Source organism: Ambystoma mexicanum, chromosome 9 (assembly GCF_040938575.1).
Source record: "Ambystoma mexicanum isolate Mex_15411 chromosome 9, UKY_AmexF1_1, whole genome shotgun sequence".
In the NCBI taxonomy this organism is placed as follows: domain Eukaryota; kingdom Metazoa; phylum Chordata; class Amphibia; order Caudata; family Ambystomatidae; genus Ambystoma; species Ambystoma mexicanum.
Window position 1 is genome coordinate 517990347 of NC_090931.1, and position 20412 is coordinate 518010758.

The 20412-nt window shown below is 48.0% G+C and overlaps 1 protein-coding gene across 2 annotated transcripts in view; it reads right to left on the reverse strand.

The window, feature by feature from the left end:
• Positions 1-20412, reverse strand: part of PAFAH1B1 (platelet activating factor acetylhydrolase 1b regulatory subunit 1) — a 1367099-nt gene that overhangs the window by 1016839 nt on the left and 329848 nt on the right. For both annotated transcript variants that reach the window (XM_069615068.1, XM_069615067.1), the window contains exon 5: positions 10125-10331. In XM_069615068.1, the coding sequence (XP_069471169.1) occupies positions 10125-10331 (207 nt within the window). The remainder of the gene's footprint in view (positions 1-10124; positions 10332-20412) is intronic.

Sequence of the window (20412 nt, forward strand, 5' to 3'; positions counted from 1 at the left end):
GAATGAATCCATCTCTTTGCATCAACACCCACACCATGGATTCCCTGTCCAGTGAAAGTGAGGAACCCAAGACTGTTCCTGGATCCCTCACCATAGAACCTCACAAGAGAGACCTCCAACACCTGCCACCTAAGCCTATACCTACCAATCCAACTCCCCGCCCACCCATAACCCCTAAAGCACTTGAAATGTCTAGCCCTGCTAAACAACCTATCAGAGGCGCACTCATTAATGCCCTATCACTGGTCGCCCATGCGCTTGACATTGCAGACCTCATTTCTAGCAATGATCTGCACTTCCTGGCAATTACCGAGACCTGGCTACATTAGGCAGCATGCCCAGCATTATCACTAGCCATCTCAGGTGGCTACTCAATAAGGAAAGTGAGATGACGGCAAAGGAGGTGGAGTAGCATTCATTGCTACAACGTCCCTAGGCCTTAGAGCCTACCCGCTGCCAACCCCCCCTCAAAAGAACTACTGTCAGTAAAGATCCCCTTTCAGCATCCCAAACAATCCTTGTGCACCTCATCTACCACCCCCAAGGTCACATCTCTTCCTTCGAGGAAGATCTCTCCGACCTTCTGACCAATAACACCAAACCAGGGTCACAAATAATCCTGCTTGGGGACTTTAATTTAGGCCTCCTTGATCCCAACGACCTCAATGCCACATCTGTGGGCAAACAAATCTCCCAGCTCACCTTTAACTACTGAGTCACAGCCCTGATGCATAATAAAGTAAGAACACTGGATTGGTTGGCAGACCTCAACTCTTCTACCACCATCCTTCAAAATGAGCCCACCGCCAGGTCCGACCACCACTTCATCTCCTTCACCATCCAGGGAAACGCACCTACCATTCCAACTACTCACATTGCTCCACAATTCCTTGCCAGAAACAACCGATACATAACGCTCCGAAGCTTACGCCGCTCTGATAGAGAATATCCAAGACCCAGTCAAATACAAGGATCTGGACCCAAACAAGCTAGTTGACCTCTACAATGACACTTGAGGCTGCTGTGAACAGCATCACCCCTATAAAACTTTCCAAAGCTAAACCAACAGCCCAGCTTAATAAATGGTTTACACCGGAACAAAAAATCCTTAGAAACGCCAAGAGTGGCAGAATCCACATGGAGAATATCTCCCAACCCTAATAACAAGGAGTTATTCACCCCTAGCTGCTTCTTCCTACAAATCTGCTATCCTCAAAGCAAAAAAAGGACCAAATTCTCAATACCAATTCCAAAACCAAAGAACTCTTCAGTATTGTCAGGGAACTTGAGTCCCCAGCACCACCATCGGAAACTTGTGTGAAAGACGCAGATTGGTGCGCTAATATACAGAAAGCTCTCGCAGACGAAATTGTTATGCTCTAATCTAAAATTGAGGAAAAAAAGAACAGCTTGGCCAAGAACGCCAACCCTACTCCTCCCCCAACCATCCACTGTGCCCACGATTGCCCATCCTTCTCACCGGTCTCTGCCAAAGAAGTGGAAAAGATCATTGAAAGCCTCAAACCCTCTAGATGTCAAGGAAATCTTTGCCCATTGGCAATTATCCAGGAAGGTGCAGAGGACTTCGCCCCTTTCATCTCTGCATTAATTAACTCTTCCTTCGAGACTAGTACGGTACCAAACAACCTTAAGGAGGCAGGGGTCATGCCTAAAAAAAAAAACTTAGAACCCAATACCCCGACCAACTACAGGCCCATCACCACCGTTCCATACATCCTGGAGATTCTAGATAGAGTAGCCTATCTTCAAATCCAGAAACATTTGGGGAACAACTTACTAGGACTCAGACAATCAGGATTTAGGCCAAGACATGGAACGGAAATAGCCCTTTTGTACCTAAAATTCCAAATGGATGTGGCCAAGGACAATGGTAAGCTTGCCATGCTCCAGCTGTTAGATTTAATCGGCAGCATTCGATCTTGTTGATAATCAGATCCTCACGGATCACTTGTCTACAGCAGATGCCTTCTCCAGCAATGCCTCTACCTGGATACAATCATTCCTGTCCAACCGCACTACTAGAGTCTTCGCACCATCAGCTTCAGCTGACCCCGATTCCTATCCACTGTGGCGTACCGCAAGGCTTGTGCATCTCGTCAACGCTTTACAACATCTTTACTAAGCTCCTCTTTGACCGTCTTGATAATCTGGGTGTCACATACGAAATACGCAGATGACACAGGTTCTTTTCACGCTATCAGGGTGCTATGAAGATGATTCTAAACTTCATAACAATATCTCCTTGGAAATCCAGGTGTGGATGGCAGACCACAGCCTTGCCTCAACGACGAAAAAACCGAGCTGATAGTCCGTTCCCAAATGCACCTTAACAAGTTAGACCCTCACTATGCATCCATTAACATTGATGGAAACCCGATCAAAGTGGCCAAAGAAATCAAAACCTTGGGGGTATACTTACTACCGCCTCTCTCAAGAAGCAAGTGAATGCCACTGCTTCTTCCACTGCCTACACCAACAAGCCAATTAACGCCTGCAAGGCTTTCCTCTCGCCTACTAGATTTATGACCTTAGCCAGGGCACTAGTGTTGTCCAAAATGGATTACTGCTGTCCAACCTCCAAATAAATTCATGTTCTTCATATAATAATTTTTGTATTTGTGGAAATGTCCATTCTGAAAGTATTATCACAATTTGGTCACAGATTTTCTTGATGTGAGCACATGATCCCTACCCACCACCCATAATTTGGCTTGATTACTGCAACACCCTCTTCCTAGGCACATCTGAACGGAACCTCAAACTCCAGGTCCTCCAAAATAATGCCTTAATATCGGCATTAAGCATCCCTAGATCTACTCACATCACTTGCTTCAGATAGGACGCCCACTGGCTACCAGTACGGGATAGAATTGTCCTTTGCATGCTCGTCATCACCCACAAATGCCTCTCAAATTCCACCCCCAAGTAATTGGCATATAAAGTCAAAAAGGCCAACCAGCTAGACCAAACAGAGCTGTGTACTCACATTGCCTCGTCGTTCCAACATTCCAACTAAAAAGAACGGGGGGAGCGAGCTTCCCGGTGTTGGACGCCAAACAGTGGAATGCCTTACTCATCCTCAGAATGGAACCCTCATTTTGGACCTTTAGGGCCAAAGTAAAGAGCTGGCTCTTCGGTAAGAAACATGAGTGATTGGCTAGCACACTGTTCAAAATACCTTGCCTGCTTAATCGCTTTATGTCCTACTGCAACATTAGCAGCCTGTTATTTTAACTGATTGCATCATTTCTCGACCTCTTGTAACCATGGTAGACATGCACTTCTTGTTTTTGTTGTTCTAAACTGTCTAACACTTGCATACATTGTTTTGGCGCCCAGTTAACTGACGGTTCGGTGCCCGGTACAAATAAAGAAACTAAACAATTGTTAAAGAATTTGAATATTTGGGGGTACATTTTACATGGAACTTTTCCCTGAACCACAAAAAAACATCCTTGAGGTTTAGGCAAGCACTGGGGAGGGGGGGGGAAGGGGGAGATTGCTGCTTTATGTCAAAGGTCAAAGAAAAATCTATAGAGCTAATTTTAAGTGTTTATCATATCAAAGCGGCCGAGTTGCTCACTATGGAATGGATCTGTGGGGGATATCAAAACATAAATTTGATTCAGGTGATAGAAAAAGATCTCTAAACAAATCCTGGGACTCCCCAATCCTGCCTCCAATTACATGGTTCACCTGGTTTTGGGTTGTGTCTTCTGTTGCGACTTATTGTCAGCCCAACCATTGCACCATTTGCTACGGCTATGGTGTAATGAAAGGTTATCCCGACGCACAACCTAATTAGGTGTCTAGTATCCAAAGATGTCAATGTTACAATACCAGGGTTACAATTTCTAAAAATCAAGTTTACGGAATCGATGCAGCCTCGTACATTTATCGTACCAGACATCTTAACACAGGCAACTAGGATGTTAAAAAAAGATATGCATCTTATTCTCAGGCAAATAGAGAATTGCTTGAAGCAGGTTACATTATCACTTTGCCTAAAGGCGGTGCTATGGCTGCAGGAAGGTGAACAGAAGCATGCCAACAGAAAATGAAAAGTTGTTTGGGCAGGGGGGCGGAGAGGCTATGCAGCAACACTAATATCCACTGTGAAACATGTGCATCTCCTTGCTAGGCGATCTCTGCCAGTGCACCATGGAAAGCTTTGTGTGACAGCTAAACAATGAAATCTGGGCAGAAGCATATCTTCCATAAGCAAATAAATTTAAGGGCCTGTTATGTAAAGTTAGCCAGTGACTATTCAGGATCATAAGCACATTTACAGTGCACTCCAAGATTGGGGGTGAAAGATGCCCTCCTTGGTCCCAATCTGTATACCTCATTAGGAGGCCATATCAGCCATGAGGAAAGACAGGGGCTTCTGCAAAAATCGAATGATTCATTTTTCTGGTCAAGCATAACAGACCAGATACTTTGTGTAACATACAACATTCCTTTATTTCCCTGGCCGTAGCATATGATTCCAACCTATGCACCCTACTAGCCCTCCATTTTCCTTAAACACTTATCTAAATATTTGCTGGTTTCAGGTCTCTAATATAACCTTAACGGTGGTCCCTTGCTTTTGTCACTATCATTTTGAAGTTACTTTGTTGTCCATTTGTGGACTTGTTTTACCCGTCAACACAGAAGGCTACCTGCACTAGGTCATGATTGGTGCCCGCTTTGAAGAGGCTTTTTGGGGAGCCCAAAACCTCAGTGTATGCCAACACAAAAAATACTCTTATATCAACATGCTCACTTCCTGTCCTCAGCCTGGTCGTCAGCATTTCGGTTCGGGTGGAGCAGGAGCTCCCCAACACTGCGTGAGCAGTGCATCTAGGCCCTGTTTGCCTCATTCTTGTCTGTAGCACGAGCGTTAGCTGCACAACACCGCCCTATAACGCCCTGCTGCATGAATCATTATCGGAGGAGCCCACCTTCATCTGCCTGCAAGGTAATTCGTTTACTGCCTGTAAACGGTGTGCCCACCGCCATCTAGGCTCTGGTGCCCTTGCGCCGCCATTAGCACCCACGAGGAGTACCACTTGCGGTAATGGCTGCCTGGTATTCTACCTCCAACGTCGCCTGGCTGCCTGACTTCCTATTTTCTTCAGGATACCTGCACCGGATTGGCCAGCAGACTTTATTTCTGCGCCAATCATCAGCCGGTAGGCGAAGCCGGCCCACTTTCGGGAATGCCCTCGAGAGAAGGCTTGCCTCCTGTCCTCAGCCTATCCATGCCTGCCCAGCCGTCAGCCCGGACCGCTGGCCGTTTCACACACGGTTCCAGCACCGTTCTGTAGCGCAATTCAGGTACTTTCCACTGCATAGTCGGCCACACTGGTCTCAGTCACTACTTACGCTGTTGCCATATGTATGAACTCCCTTCTGGCTTACAACCTCCAGGTCGTTAGTCACGCACGTGTGTTCATCAAGCACGTTACAATCATGCTAAATACAAGCTTTATCAATGGCCTCGTGCCTTGTCTAGCAGCCTATCCTGCACCTCTGTTTTAGCATCACAGCATGACTATTAGCTGTCCCTCAGTGCCTCCTCACGCTCCTCTGCCTGTCTTTCAATTGTGTATCACATACAGACTGGTCTCCATGCCCCTCCTGGTTGGCTGTCATTCCAGGTCTTGTGCTTGCATACCCTGCTAACTGTATTGTTGTGTTGCCTCTGGGGTTGTCGCATTCGGATGTCTACAGCATATGCTCACGCCATGCCAGTCAATTTGTAATGCCTTTTGTATACACGGATCAACGTGCCCTTTTGGCCGGTTGACACTATAGGTCTCCTGCACTTGTACACTTCCAGCCAAAATGAACTGATCATTATGCCCTGTAAATCATTCGATTTTTTCCCCTGCATAGCAGTCTCACCGTATAATTATAGCAAGCCTCTCGTGCCTACATCTGCACCTTGCGCGCTTTCCCTTCCTACTACCCACTGCACCTTCCATGCAAATTGAGACTGACCTGCTGTTCAGGTTAATAATTTCGCTGTCCTCCTATACCTCTCTCCACGAATAGCCTAACCTCTAAAATGCTTTATACCTGTGATACTCACCTTCACAACCTCTCCACGCATGTCATTGCACCAAAGCCTGCATATCCATCTACACCATATCTTGCCATACACCTATTATTCACCTTTCAGGTCCTAACCTGGTCACCGCTCAACAATACTACCACACCGCTCTCCGCCTCGCCTTCTGTCACAATTAGCGCATTAACATCTACCGAACCTTCGTTCACCTTCACCATGATAGTCCCTAATCCTGATCTTAATGCACCGGCCCTATGGCTACTACACTTCGCCACCAAACCCACCCCTAATCAACCATGCCCCACCCCCATTAGAAATTCCAGACTCGCTTTACGCTTGCACCAACTACCGCACCACCAAACTACAACATTCAATAAAACAGTTACCCTAGCCAGTCAACACACTGTCAACCCTAGGCTTATTGAACCTTGTGGCAAGTCCTCAACCCACTCCTTCGCAGGCACATTCCACGGCCATTTGTCCCACACTACACCAGAACAATATATCTACCTCACCAACCCAATCTAGTCTACCATGTACCTCTTCAGTCAGAAACCAAAGGTTAGCCTCCAAATGTCATCATTGGTCCTACCACATAATCATTCCTGCGATTAACAAAATGTCCAACGCTAGTGCTAACAAAACCACAGCCCATCTGGATTCAAAAACCGACACTCCCCTTCCTGCTCATAATGCCACCACTCCCTCTAAATTCAAAGGTGCACTCAACGCACGATCCATCCCCGCCCATGCCTTAGATATTGCTGACTTAATCGTCTCTGAAAACCTCGACTTTCTAGCAATCACAGAAACCTGGCTGCATGCGGCCTCTGGCCCCACCTTGACCTTGGCTATCCCGGAAAACTATACCATCATCAGATGTGATAGGGACAGCAACCAAACTAAGGGGGGAGGACTAGCTTTCATATTTAAGAGCTCACTTAACCTCAGAGCCATTAACAGCCTCCAACTACCATCAGCAGAACTACTGTCTAATTACCAATCTCACCTAATCACACAGCCATTGTGCACCTCATATACAGGCCTCCTGGACCTACCTCCTCCTTCATAGAGGACATATCATCGATCTTAGCCACTAGCACCAAGCCTAATTCTCAAATTGTTATACTGGGAGACCTCAATCTAGGCTACCAGGATGCAAATGATACTAAAGCCACTGACCTAGAAAGTGTCGTAGATGACTTCGGCCTTATCCAACATGAAAGCGAGCCCACCCATATCAAGGGCCGCACTCTTGACTGGATTGCAGACATGAACTGTGCACTCAACGTTACCCGTCTCCTTGTGCATGGTCTGATCACCACAAAATATCATTCTATTAATGCTAGTCCAACTACAGATAAACCGAACCTTGCCCCTCCCACTTACACACGCAACAAAAAGTATATCACGGCTGAGACTTCTCCCTCTTATCCTCCCTCTACTTGATCAGGTGTCCTCCACCTGCACGGACCCCACTGTATTGGTAGATACTTATAACCGCGTTTTGTTAAAAGCCCTCAACGCCATCGACCCCCTCAAATTGCGCAAACAAAAACCGCGGCCCGACCTCAATTCATGGTTCACTCCGCACCTACGCAACCTACGTAAAGCGAAAAGAAAAGCTGAGGCTCACTGCAAAAGTTTACCCTCTCTAGAGAGCAAAAATAAACTTACCTTAGCCTCCATTACATACAAAGAAGCCATACTAGCTGCAAAAAAGGAAGTTTATAATAAGAGGATCATTCAAGCCCAATCTAAAACTAGGGAACTCTTCAAGATCCTCAAGGAACTCGAGTCCTCAGTTGCCCACTTGTTACATGCACACCTGACGCTGAATGGTGCTCTAACATACAAAAGGCTCTGCTTGACAAAATTGCCTTGCTCCACTCCAAAATTAACATTAAAAAAAACCATCTCTCGGATTCAACTGGTAATCCCCCTCCTACAAAATTGCCTCACCCAAACATTCATTCAAACCTTTCCGCTTCTCACCACTCACCACCATGGAAGTTGAGAACATCATTACGAAGCTCAAACCTTCCAACTGCCATGGTGATGCATGTCCTGCACCGGTCATTAAGGATGCCGCACATTATCTCGCCCCTTTCATTACCTCATTCATTAATGCCTCCTTCGAATCGGGCACTGTACCAGACAACCTCAAGGATGCCTGGGTCATCCCCCCCTAGTCAAAAAACCGAATCTTGATCCGAATAATCCGTCTAACTACAGACCTATTACCACGGTGCCTTACCACCTCAAAATTCTTGATCGAGCAGCCTATATCCAATTCCAGGATTACCTTGAAACCAACAACCTACTAGGGCTCAGACAATCTGGATTCTGTCCTAGACACGGCACTGAGACTGCCTTAATTGACTTGAAAACCCAAAATCGAGGTTCTCAAAGACAAGGGCAAGCAGGCACTCCTGGTCCTCGATCTTTCAGCAGCTTTTGATTTGGTCGATCATCAAACCCTCTGCCACCATCTCAAGACTGCTGCCCACTTTTCAGACGCAGCCACATCTTGGATCAGCTCATTCCTATCTAACAGAACTATGAGAGTTTTCCCCCTCTCTAGCCGCAGCTGACCCGGCCCATGTCCCGTGCGGAGTCCCACAAGGTTCTTGTGCATCTCCCACTCTCTATAACGTGTTTACCAAACCGCTTTTTGATATACTTGACTATCTGGGCGTCTCTTACACAAACTATGCGGATGACACCCAGATACTCATCCCCATCACTGGCGACTATGTAACCGACGCTAAAGCTCTCAGTGCAGTCTACACGGTCATCCAGGCCTGGATGGCACATCACGGGCACTGCCTCAATGATGAAAAAAGGGAGTTAGTCATTCTAGGTTCTCAACCTAAACTCACGAAACTTGACCCCAAATACACATCCTTCACTATTGACAGTAACAATATTAAAGTCTCCAACATTACAAAAACTCTAGGAATATATTTAGACTCCACCTTCTCTCTCAATCGACAAATCAACGCAGTTGTCTCCACATCATCCTATACTTGCAAATTGATTACAGCTTGCCGTCCCTTTTTGACACCGGGGAACTGTCTGATTCTCGCCAGAACCCTCATGTCCAAGATCGATTATTGCAACGCCCTCTACCTAGAAACCAGTCACAGAAATCTTTACAAACTCCAGGTCACGCAGAATAACGCCATAAGGCAGCTCTTAACATATCCAGGCGCTCACATATCTCCAACACCAGACGTAACCTACACTGGCTACCCATCACGCACCGTATATACCTCAAAGTACTCAGTCTCACCCACAAGGCACAGAAAGCAGCCCCTGCCTACCTATCCTCACGTTTCACACAACATACAGCAACCAGACCCCTGAGATCTGCGCAGGCCCACACACTGACTACTCCTAGCTTCAAGCTACGAACAGCAGGGGGGGTCAAGCTACGAACAGCAGGGGGTCAAGCTACGAACAGCAGGGGGTCAAGCTTCCCAGTCCTCGCCGCAAAAGCTTTGGAACTCCCTTCCCAATGCTCTCAGAAACATTCCTTTTTTTCATTCCTTCAAAACTAAAACTAAATGGTGGTTACATGAACAGGACGCCTCATCCGCCTCTCATTAATTCTACTATTGCTTTCTCACCTATACCAACTGTTCACCGTTTTGACTGTATACACTGTATATTTTGACCTGCTGCCTTCCTCATTATGTAAATATCTGTAAATGTAAATTTTATCCATTGCCTGTAAACTAACTGTTTTCTTAAACATGCGCCTAGATGCCCCGGGGCAAGGTGCGCACTACAAATAAATACAAACATCTCATCCAAGTAAAACTCTTTCATAAGCAAGTCAGTCATTTAGATTATGTGCTGATAAAATCCTTTAACGGAAAAGGAGTGATGTACTTCATGAACAGAAAACAATATATAACATGGCAAGTACCAGAAATGCTATGCTTTAGCTATTCCTGTGAATGAAGACTGATCAAATGCATTATTTCAATCCACATTAGCAACATGCAGATAAAAGGTATACATTTAAATTAAAAAGTACCTTAATTGTTGCATCTTCTGAAGCAGACACCATAACACTGAATACTGGATGGAAAATGACACGTGTGACAGGACTCCTATGTCCACTCAATGCATACTTTTCAGGGGGGCGGGGGATCCATTCTTTAGGGTCCCTCTTTTGGCTGTGAGGCCCACCCGATGTAAACTCTTCCTTTGCTTCATTTAATTTAGATTCCAATTCCATTACCTATGGGAACATAAGGGGACAGAGGAGTTGACCTCCAGAGATCAGCAATCAGGGCACTTTTATTAAGCTGGTTAACGGATATAAATGAACAACGACTTAAGATAGTAATATTTAAAAAAATGTCAAGGTAAGGAACCATGTGTAGCTAGCCAGCCCAGTTTTCTACACATTTTCTCCTAAAAAGGAACCCATCACCGCCATACAAAAAAATATTTACAAAACTTTGACAAAGCTGAAGTTCAGGTTTGAGGTGTGAAAATGTTTGCTGTATCAACAGGGACTGACACCATTACTCGGCATTTGCGACGTATGGCTAACATACCTCGGTGCCATGTTATTTACCAGCTACTGTCATTTCACACTCAAAATACTCAGTTACTTATTGCCTTTTTATACCACTTTAATCCAATGTGTATTGTCATCATATGGCAAGGTACCCACTGAGATGGTTTGCCAAACCAGCAGTCATATGCCAACATTCCTGTACGCCAAGCAGTGTCACCGCTTGAGATGTTGCTGTTATAGGTCCAGAAAAACATTGGCAAGGCTATACGTGGGGCTGTGGGACACAAGGAAAGTCACAATCCTTTCAGAGTCCTTCCAGGCAACGAAGAGCCTTTTCGCCCAATCACTGTACTGTACACCAGTCTGGCTAGGAGAAAATTAGGCCATGGGGAAGAGCAGGGGGCTGTATTTTTATTCATGACAGGCCTAATCTCAGCCCCACCAGACTAAAATCTATCAGCACATTATGAAAGCTTGTTTTTCAGGTTGTATGCTGCACTCTCAAATGATGCCCGCAGTCACGACTAAAAAGCCACGTAATGCTACAAACCTATTCCTTCTGGACACAAATCCTGCGCCTGCAAGAATCTGATCGGAATTCCAATCCCAGTTGCAGTGCAAAGCTTAAATCAGCGCTGCGCATTTATCAAATAAAAAAAGTCAGAGGAATATAAACCTGAGGCAATATTTCATAGAGAGCAACTCGGCCGTGGGCCTCGGTACGGTGAAAATAAAAAGTGGAAAAATAAACAACCAAAGAGCACAAGGAAGCAGTTCAACAGACCGCAATACCAGACAAACAAGCAGGCTATGTATTAAATAAGGTTTTTAGTGCGGCTTTAAAGCTGTCCAGATGGAAATTCAGCGCAAAGCGCATTGCAGAGAATTCCATAGAGCTGGAGAAACATGGTCAAACAGTTTTATAGGTCCAATGCAATTTGAAGAGGCTCAACTCAAGGCGATCATCATTGGAACACAAAGAATGGCGACTAGTCGCACGTGTAATGAGTTGAAAGATATATGGGGCCACGGTTATGCAGACATTTATGAGTAATAACAAATATCTTGTGAGAAATAGGTGCCTTAACAGGAAACCAAAGCAGCAGGCGCCTAGCTCAAGTAACAATCACGGCAAGAGACCAAAAGCTTGCAGAGCATCATTTTGAATAATTTTAAGCTTTGACCGGTTGGGCTGTGATGTACCAGCAAGTAGGCTGTTACAGTAATCAATCTTGGACTCAATGATAGCACTGGCTAGGATAGCACAGTTATTGACTGATAAATAAGGCTGCATCAGAATCAACCGAATGAGTAACCACAAGAGGATCTGAGAAGGCTAACGTGCCGATTCATCGTCAAGTTGACATCCAAAATTACTCCCAGAGTAATGTTAATGCCACAGAAATGACAACCTGAAATAGTAAAAGATGCATAGTGATTGGCCAACTTCCTGAGATAAGACCCAATGCCCAGGGATCAATACCTCAGTCTTGGTATCATTTTGTGGCAACACATTCTGTGCCATCCACACCTGTATGACCTAATAGATGTAGTTAATGGCCCTAGACCCTTCTCTAGCCTGTATGCCTGTTCACTTAAATGCAGTGTCATCCACACAAACAACCCAATTCATTCTCACCAATTAATACACTAGAGCATGCAGAGAATATTTGTATTTTATTGAATACATATGGAACACGTTACTTACCTGTAACTGTTCTCCAGCATGGGTCTGGCATGGATTCACATGTTCATGAATATTCCCCGTCAGGCTAGGAATCCTCAGTAAAGGAAAAAAAAAAGTTTCACTTCTGAACTGTCCTTCTCCTAACAACCAATCACTGGTCTCTGGGTCATACTGCCCCCAGCCAATGACTGCCCCCCACCTAAGCCCCTCCTCTGACAGCCGTAGCACGTAAAGTGGAAGTAGGACGGAGAGAAGAGCCGCAGAGGGATAGGCAGGGGGGTTTGCATGCGAATCCATGCCAGACCCATGCTGGAGAACAACTGTTACAGGTAAGTTACTTGTTCCTTATCCAGCATGGGGTCTGGCATGGATTCACATGCTCATGAATAAAGAATACATAGCAGTACACATGCACAACCACGGGAGGTGGCAAGGCTCAACATTAAGCATCTCTTACCTCCTCACCAGGCTCACCTTCAAGCGAACAGGTTGCGCAGCACTGCCTGGCCGACTCTGGATTCCTCCCTGGAATCCCGGTCGATGCAGTAGAATCTCGTGAAGGTGTGCGTCGACCTCCACGTAGAAGCCCTGCAGATGTCCAGCAGGGGCACACCAGACAGGAACGCCGTAGTTGCAGCGATCGCTCTGGTGGAATGGGCTCTCTGACGGCCAGGCAACGGTCCAACCGGTGACAATGGGTGATGCAGCCGGAGAGCCACGGAGAGGGCCTTCCCTTGGTTCACAGGGCCAAAATTCACAAACAGATGTGATGTCTTCCAAAAACTCTTCATGCAGTCCACGTAGAACTTCAGCACTCTAGCCACATCTAGCGAGTGCAAAGTCCTCTCAGCTAGCTACGAAGGCGTTGGGAAGAAAACAGGTAACACCAAGGACTCGTTTAGATGAAAGTCCGACGGAACCTTTGGCATGAAAGAGGGGTGTGTCCGCAGCACTACCCTCGTTTCGTGAAATGACAAGTACAGAGGTTTACAGGAGAGGGCCTGGATCACCCCCACTCGTCATGCGGAGGTAATGGCCACAAGAACCGCTGTCTTCCACTATAAGAATTTCAGCTGCGCCGAATGCATGCGCTCGAACGGAGGACCCATTAACCTAGTCAGCACCACATTAAGCTCCCATGCCGGGGCCGGAGCCTTCACCAGCGCGAATGAGTGGAAAAGTCCTTTCATGAACTCCTTGGCCAGGCAGTGCGACCACAGCAACGACCGCCCCGGAGTTCTGGTGTAGCGGGAGATAACCGCCAGATGAATCTTGATGGAAGCGTGTGCCAGCCCCGCTTTAGCCAGCGACAGCAAGCACCGCAGCACCTGAGGGGCCGTAATGCGTAGAGGGTTTATCTTCTATGCACGGCACCAGACAGTGAACCTCTTCCACTTATGTCCGTAGCAGACAAAGCCTTGGCAAGTACCTCCTTGCAGTCCGCCGTGATCTGGTTTCCGCCAAACTCTAGTGCTGCAGGAGCCAAGCCTGCAAGCTCAGCGACCCTGGGGTCGTGGTGCAGAATCGCGCCTCCTTCCCTGGCGAGAAAATCTGCGTCCGCCAGAAGCCTCACTGGAGGGGAGCTGACAAGTCCACAAGACCGGGTACCGAATCTGTCTTGGCCACGCCGGTGCGACGAGGATCATCCTGCACTGGGACCGTCTGAGTCGATTGTTTAGTCGCAGAAGCAACGGCAGGAACGCATAGAGAAACAGGTAGTCTCAGGGGAAAGAACATCCCCCATGCTCCCGGCTGGGGAAACCCGCTGGCGAACCTCCGGCACTTGGTGTTCGTCGCCATCGCAAACGGATCGATGTGGGAATTGCCCCATCGTCGTAACAGAAGATCCACTTGATCTTGACGCAGCTCCCACTCGTGGCACGAGTGCAGCTCCCTGCTGAGGGAGTCGGCGATGATGTTCTTCACTCCCGCCAGATGAAACGGAACAAGGAAAATCCAATGTGCCACGGCCCAGCGTCATAGGTCCTGTGCCTCACTGGAGTCTGCTGGGGATCTGGTGCCCCCCTGCTTCCGGATGTAGAACATTTTGGTGGTGTTGTCCGTGAAGACCCGTACCACCTTTCCTTTGAGGGACGGAAGGAAAAACTCGAGGGCCCAAAACACTGCCCGTAGCTCCAGAATATTGATATGCAACGACTCCTCCGGCAACCACAGGCCTCTTGCGTGGGGCCCTCCGATGTGTGAGCACCATCCTTCCAGCGATGCGTCCGTCGTGACCATCTCCTGATGAAGTGGGGTCTGGAAGTCCGTGTCCGCCAACAAATGCGTGCCGACACCCCACCATCATATCGGTCGACGGAACGTCTCGTCGAGAGAGATCTATCCTCGAAGCTTCCCAATAACTGGATCCAATGGGCGTCAAGGTACTCTTGCAGTGGCCGCATCCACAGCCTGCACAGTCGAACAAGGTATATGCATGACATCATGCCAAGAAGGGATTTGATGGACCTCACCTTTGCGATCTTCAGGGTCAACAGCCGTTGCACATTGCCCAGGATGGCCGCTATACTGTCCTCTGACGAAGACGCCAGGCACGACACTGTTAAGTCGAGACCCCAGAAACACTGTCTTGCGATGGCACCAAGCAAGACTTTGCACAGTTCACAGTCAGCAGCTGCACGATTTTCACTGTGTGAGCAACGGCAATCTCCCTCGATTTCGCTCGGATGAGCGTCCAGGTGGGGGTAGACGTGGATCCCTTTCAGACGCAGCTGCACTGCCAGAGGCGCCAGGCACTTGGTGAAAACCCTTGGCACTGACTTGAATACGAAGGGTAGGGCCTTGAACTGAGAGCTGCCCTTGAACCACGAAGCGCAGGAACTTGCTTTGCTTCTTGGGGATGGGAAAGAAAGCATTCTCCAAGTCCAGCGACGATATGAAATCCCCCTTCTTCCAGTTGTCCTAGCACGTGCTGAGGGTGACCATCCAAAACTTCTGGGATCTAATGTACTTGTTCAAGCGGCGGAGGTCCAGGATGGACCGCCAACCGCCAGTCTTCTTGACGAGGAAGTACCGAGAGTACACCGGGAGCACCGGAGCCTCTTTGGGACAAGCTCTATCGTGCCCTTCTTCAGCATGGCTCACACCTCCAGCATAAGCTGAGGGACGTGGTTTTCCTGCCTGGCCACGGGTGGTATACAAGGACACTTTCGTTGGAATTCAAGAGTTTCCGTGGGCCAGGGCATCCAGCACCCAACTGTCGGTGGAGATGGTCTTCCACACGCCGACTAAGTTTGCCAGCCAGCCTCCCACCGGGGTGCACAGGTGGGGGCCCGACGTCCCGGTCGGTTCAGTCCTGCTTCGCCGTGGAGGAGCTGCCTTGGGGACCTTGGCGGCGACCTCCGGGCTTGCTGCGGCCCCTCTAGGCCTCCTAGGTCCAAGAGCAGGATGGTTGACGGAAAGATGATGCAAAGCCACCGAAGCCTTTGGAGGAAGCCTGGGACTTTCCTCCGGAGGTCCGAAAGGACAGCCGTTGCTGCTGAAGTGTGCCCAAAGCATGCACCGTTTCGGTATCTGCCTTGATGGCCTGAAGAGACTCGTCCAGTCTTGCCAAACAAGTTATCCCCGTCGAAGGGCATGTCCAACACCCTCGACTGCACATCCTGGTGGAAGTTAGTGGCCTTCAACCAACCCCGCCGAGGAAGGCAAACGCTGTTGCCCATCTGGCGGAACCTCGTTTCGGCGATGTCCGTGGCCACCGTGATGGTATGATCCGATGCAACCTCGCCTTCCTGCAGGATCTCCAGCGCTTCCGCTCTTGTCATCGGGAAGTAAGTCTGGGGGGTGGGGGGAGCTAGAGATCTTGAACCAGAGCTCCCCGTCGTAACGAGTCACAAAGGTCGCTACAGACGAGATGACTCATCGTCCCATGGCATCCAGCTTCTTTCCCTCGCTGTCCAAGGCGGGGGGTGGTAGGGCAGAGGACGTTGGCGGCAGCTAGGAAGAAGTCTGCGGGTTCGTCTGCGTCGAGACCACCAAATCCAGGGAAGACTTTGATCTCAAGCACTTGGATGCAGAGTCCGGCACCCTGTACTTTTTCCTCGTACCAGTCCCTCTTCCCCGCGGCAGTGGACAGGTTCTTCATGAGGGACAGTCCCTCGTCCCAAATGTCGTCCAACAGCAGGACAGACAGCATGGTCTTCCTCTTAGCGTCCCTGCGCTGGTACAGGAAGCCTTCCTTTTCCTCGGGAGCCAGCTGGAACCACTCAAAGGCCCCTGAGATCATGGCATGAAACAAGCCAATCTCGTCAGGTGGCGAGGCTCTGGGGGACGGGAGATCCACTCCGCCATCGTCACCGTATCCGGTTCCATCTCGTCCCTTGGTGGAGGGAGGCGATGGAAGGTAATGAGGTGGAGGATGAACTCTTCTTGTGCGGGGGTTCTCCTGACGGCTCAAGTGCCGCAGCGTCTCCCGCCAGTGACAGGGGCATCCTTGTCCGAATCTCTGAGCACAGAGTGTGCAAAGCCTGAAAGAGGTCGACCGAGGCGGCGGTGGCTGCAGCGGAGGGCACGGCGGCAATGGTGTAGTGTCCTCCAAATCCTGACCACCCGGCTCCTCGTCGTCCGTCTTCGCCACTCTTCAGATCTGCCTCATCGAGGCCAGGTCCTACTTTTCGTCCAAATAGTCTTAACAGCAAGAGATGGCCGTGCTTTGCAGGACAACTGTGCCCCCTTTTTCTTGATCAGGGGAAACAGTTTCAGGGAGATGACCAGCATAGTCTTCACTGGCGTCTCCTCTACGGGCAGAAAATATGATTCCCTCCTGGTCGGCAGGTAAACTCTCGCTCTAGAGGCCGTTTCCTGTGAACCCGCATCAACAGCCTTCGCCAGGGACGCCACCACTCCTTCAATGGAGTTTTTTTGCCAGCTGAACCTGGGCCTTCACTAACTTGGTCACGCTTGGGGCCTTCACCGTGGGAGGGGGATGGAGGATCCAGCGCCACGCTCCCCTTTGAGCCGACTGGGACTTCTCCAGAAGTTTACCCGGCTGCTCCGACTTCCTCTTCTTCCCCAGAGACGGACCGTTGGCTCGTGGTCGAAGGTGCTTGAGATGCTGCACCTGCCCTAGCCGCTGAGGAGCCCGCACCATTGGCGCTCCCGGTGCCCGCGGCCTTGTGGTGCTTTGCCTTCTGTTGGGCCCCCGTCGCCAGAGCGCCTTCAAAGGTCTTAGAAGACCTCTCGGATTTCTTCTTCGTCTGGGTGACCGGGACTCCCAAGACGGCAGCTACTTGGTAAGCCAATTGTGATGGTCCATAGTGGTGCAGGGAACCATATCCTTGCAGAACGCACCGGCCTTCTCCACATGCCTCTGGTCGGTATCAGGCAGTAGAGGCACAGGGAGTGCCCATCGCCGAGGAAAATGTTCCGTAGGCCGCATCCAGGGCAAATCCTGAACAGGGGCATCAAGTATCCTCCATCTTCAGCCATGTCCACGCAGCGCATGCTTCCAAGAATCTTCTGGAATCCCCCAAGAAGGGAACACAATGAAAAAAGAAATCACCCTCAAGGGGCGTATGGAGTTCCAAAAAACAGGTCTACGTTAGACGTATGATGTATCGATAGAGCTTGAGGCTCGATTGACCGAATAAATTAGAGCAAAATCGAGAGCTATAGCACGAGGACTCCCAACACTTGAATGTGCAGTAAAAATCTGAAGATGGCTGCCAGAGGAGGGGCTTAGGTGGGGGGCAGTCATTGGCTGGGGGCAGCATGACCCAGAGACCAGTGATTGGTTGTTAGGAGAAAGACCTTCAGAAGTGTAAACTGATTTTTTTCCTCACTGAGGATTCCTAGCCTGACGGGGAATACCCATGAGCATGTGAATCCATGCCAGACCCCATGCTGGAGAAAGGTGTACACCAACACACTAAAGAAAACTACAAAAACATGATATAACAATTACATGAACAATTAAGTGGATAGGAAATGGTGCCAAGGATGAGAATGGAAAATAGAAAGGCAGGTTGAAGGGAAGTTTGTTGCAATATATTTGGGTGCAAGCAGTGAATACAAACGAAAACGAGATAGAGCAGGAGTGTGAGGGACAAATTGAAGAAACAGACTGATCTAAAAGAGAAAGAAGGGTTGAAGAAGGAAATAAAAAAAAGATAATGAACCATGCTATGAAGGCATTTAAAAATACATAGAAAACTGAAAAGCAGACGAGATTCAAAAGAGCCAGCTAAGCAACACCAGGGAAAGTGTGCCACAGGAAGATGTACAAATACGATTAATCTCTGGGTTAGTCTCGGAAGGATAGCTCAGGGGCAATGCACTCAGCTTGGCAACCAGACGATGCGGAATACCACATGTTTGATCCACGGGTCCGCACTAAGAAACATCTGAGTATTAAGCACTTTATAAATAACCAATTATAATTACCAATTACTAATTGTAGAGTTATACATAGAGCAAAGAGGGAACAATAACAAAAGTTGAGAGACAAGAGATAGGAAAGATATGTGTGCAGTAGAAGGAAAGAACAAGCTCTTCATAAGTCAATCAAATGAAAAATGACAGTAAAGGGCCACAGTGGAGCAATAATATGTAAGGAATTCATGGTATCAAAAGGAGAGTCACAAACAAAACATGCAAGTTCAAAAGCTTTATTTATAACTTTGTAAAGGGTTGGAGACTTCCCAACTGGCCCCAAATATAAAGTTGGAGTAAACGCGACCATAAAGTAAACGTAAAACAGTCCTATATCAGTACAGTCAAAACAAAAAGGTTCTAAACCTATTGCCTTTCCTAATTCCAATACAAAAAAAGTGCAAGGGAAATGTACACAAAACGAAAAGGATAGTGTTGTAAACAAAAGGATCAGGGTGGCAAGGTGCTTAAAGCAATGATGAATCCCTGCCCCACGATTTCACCTTGGGATAATGGAATTCAATGACATAGGGACTTGGGCAGTTTTCCCCAGTTAGACACACTCTGGCGAGTCAGAATGTTCACAGGCTTCTTTCGTTCTAAAATTTCAGTTTGGGCTTTCCAAAAACAAAGGTTGCTTCCACAAATAGACTTCGTCTTGAAACAAAAACCTTAATAGTTACAATCTTTCAAAAAAGTATCAGCGATACCCTTCCCTAAGCTTTCTTGGTCGAAGACTTGAGACGGGATTGGTTTAGCTTCTCACTATGCCTGACCACTTCAACAGCCGTTACCTTCACTTTCTGCCAATGCTTTATGGTACTTCTAGTTGCAAGATTATGGGCTTCTCTCCATCAGGCTCGAGCCGCTCATAATATTACTGGTTTCCCTCAGTCAGTCTCAGACCTCATCTTTCACATCACCTCTCCCTTAGTCGGGCTCAGGATTTATATGCGGTTCTACAGCCCACACAAGCTCCCCTCGATCGGGCGCAAGCTTCAATCCACTGCATTTTCTATTTCCAACAATCCCTTTTGCCTCCGGACTTTCAATAGTCAGGCATGTTACTACAGAGACTTTAGACAGTGCTGTATCAAACAGCAGGGCCACTGTGTACATTGTATCACACTGTTTCTTTAAAGCGTTGATCTTCCTCTACTGCAGTTGCCGTATTACACGTAACCTTGTCTTGATACAGTTACTTTCAAGCAAAAACAACCAGGCCTTTGTTCTTCTCTTTTGTTAACTCACCGGCTGTGTTTTAATATTGTTCGCGTGTTCGAGTTCAAGGTTACTTAACCCGTAGCTTTACAGAATCTCCCCAATTCAATCATTCACCGGGAGAGAAGCAGGCTTCTCATCAAGGTTCCCCAGAAGGACAACTTCCAGCTCGGGCTATGAGCTGCTTGTTGCAAGTGTGGTTCTTTTGCCTGGCTTTCTTGAGGCTTCTCCACAGCTCGTAAAGTCCTCTCGTTTTCTGCCCTCCAATCTCGCATTCGCAGCAGATCCTGGTCCCTACTCGCTCTCAGCCTCGCTCAGAGTTTATATGTGTGTACTATGCCTTTTATCCCAGGTAGGAAAATTAACAGGTTTCAGGAGAGGACGATTGGAAAGGTAGGCCTGACCTGCCTGGCATCATTACTGGGACATAACCATTGAAAAGGGTCAGAGGTAATCTTTGTGACTGTTCCTGATCTTCATCATGGGAGTTGAGTCCTA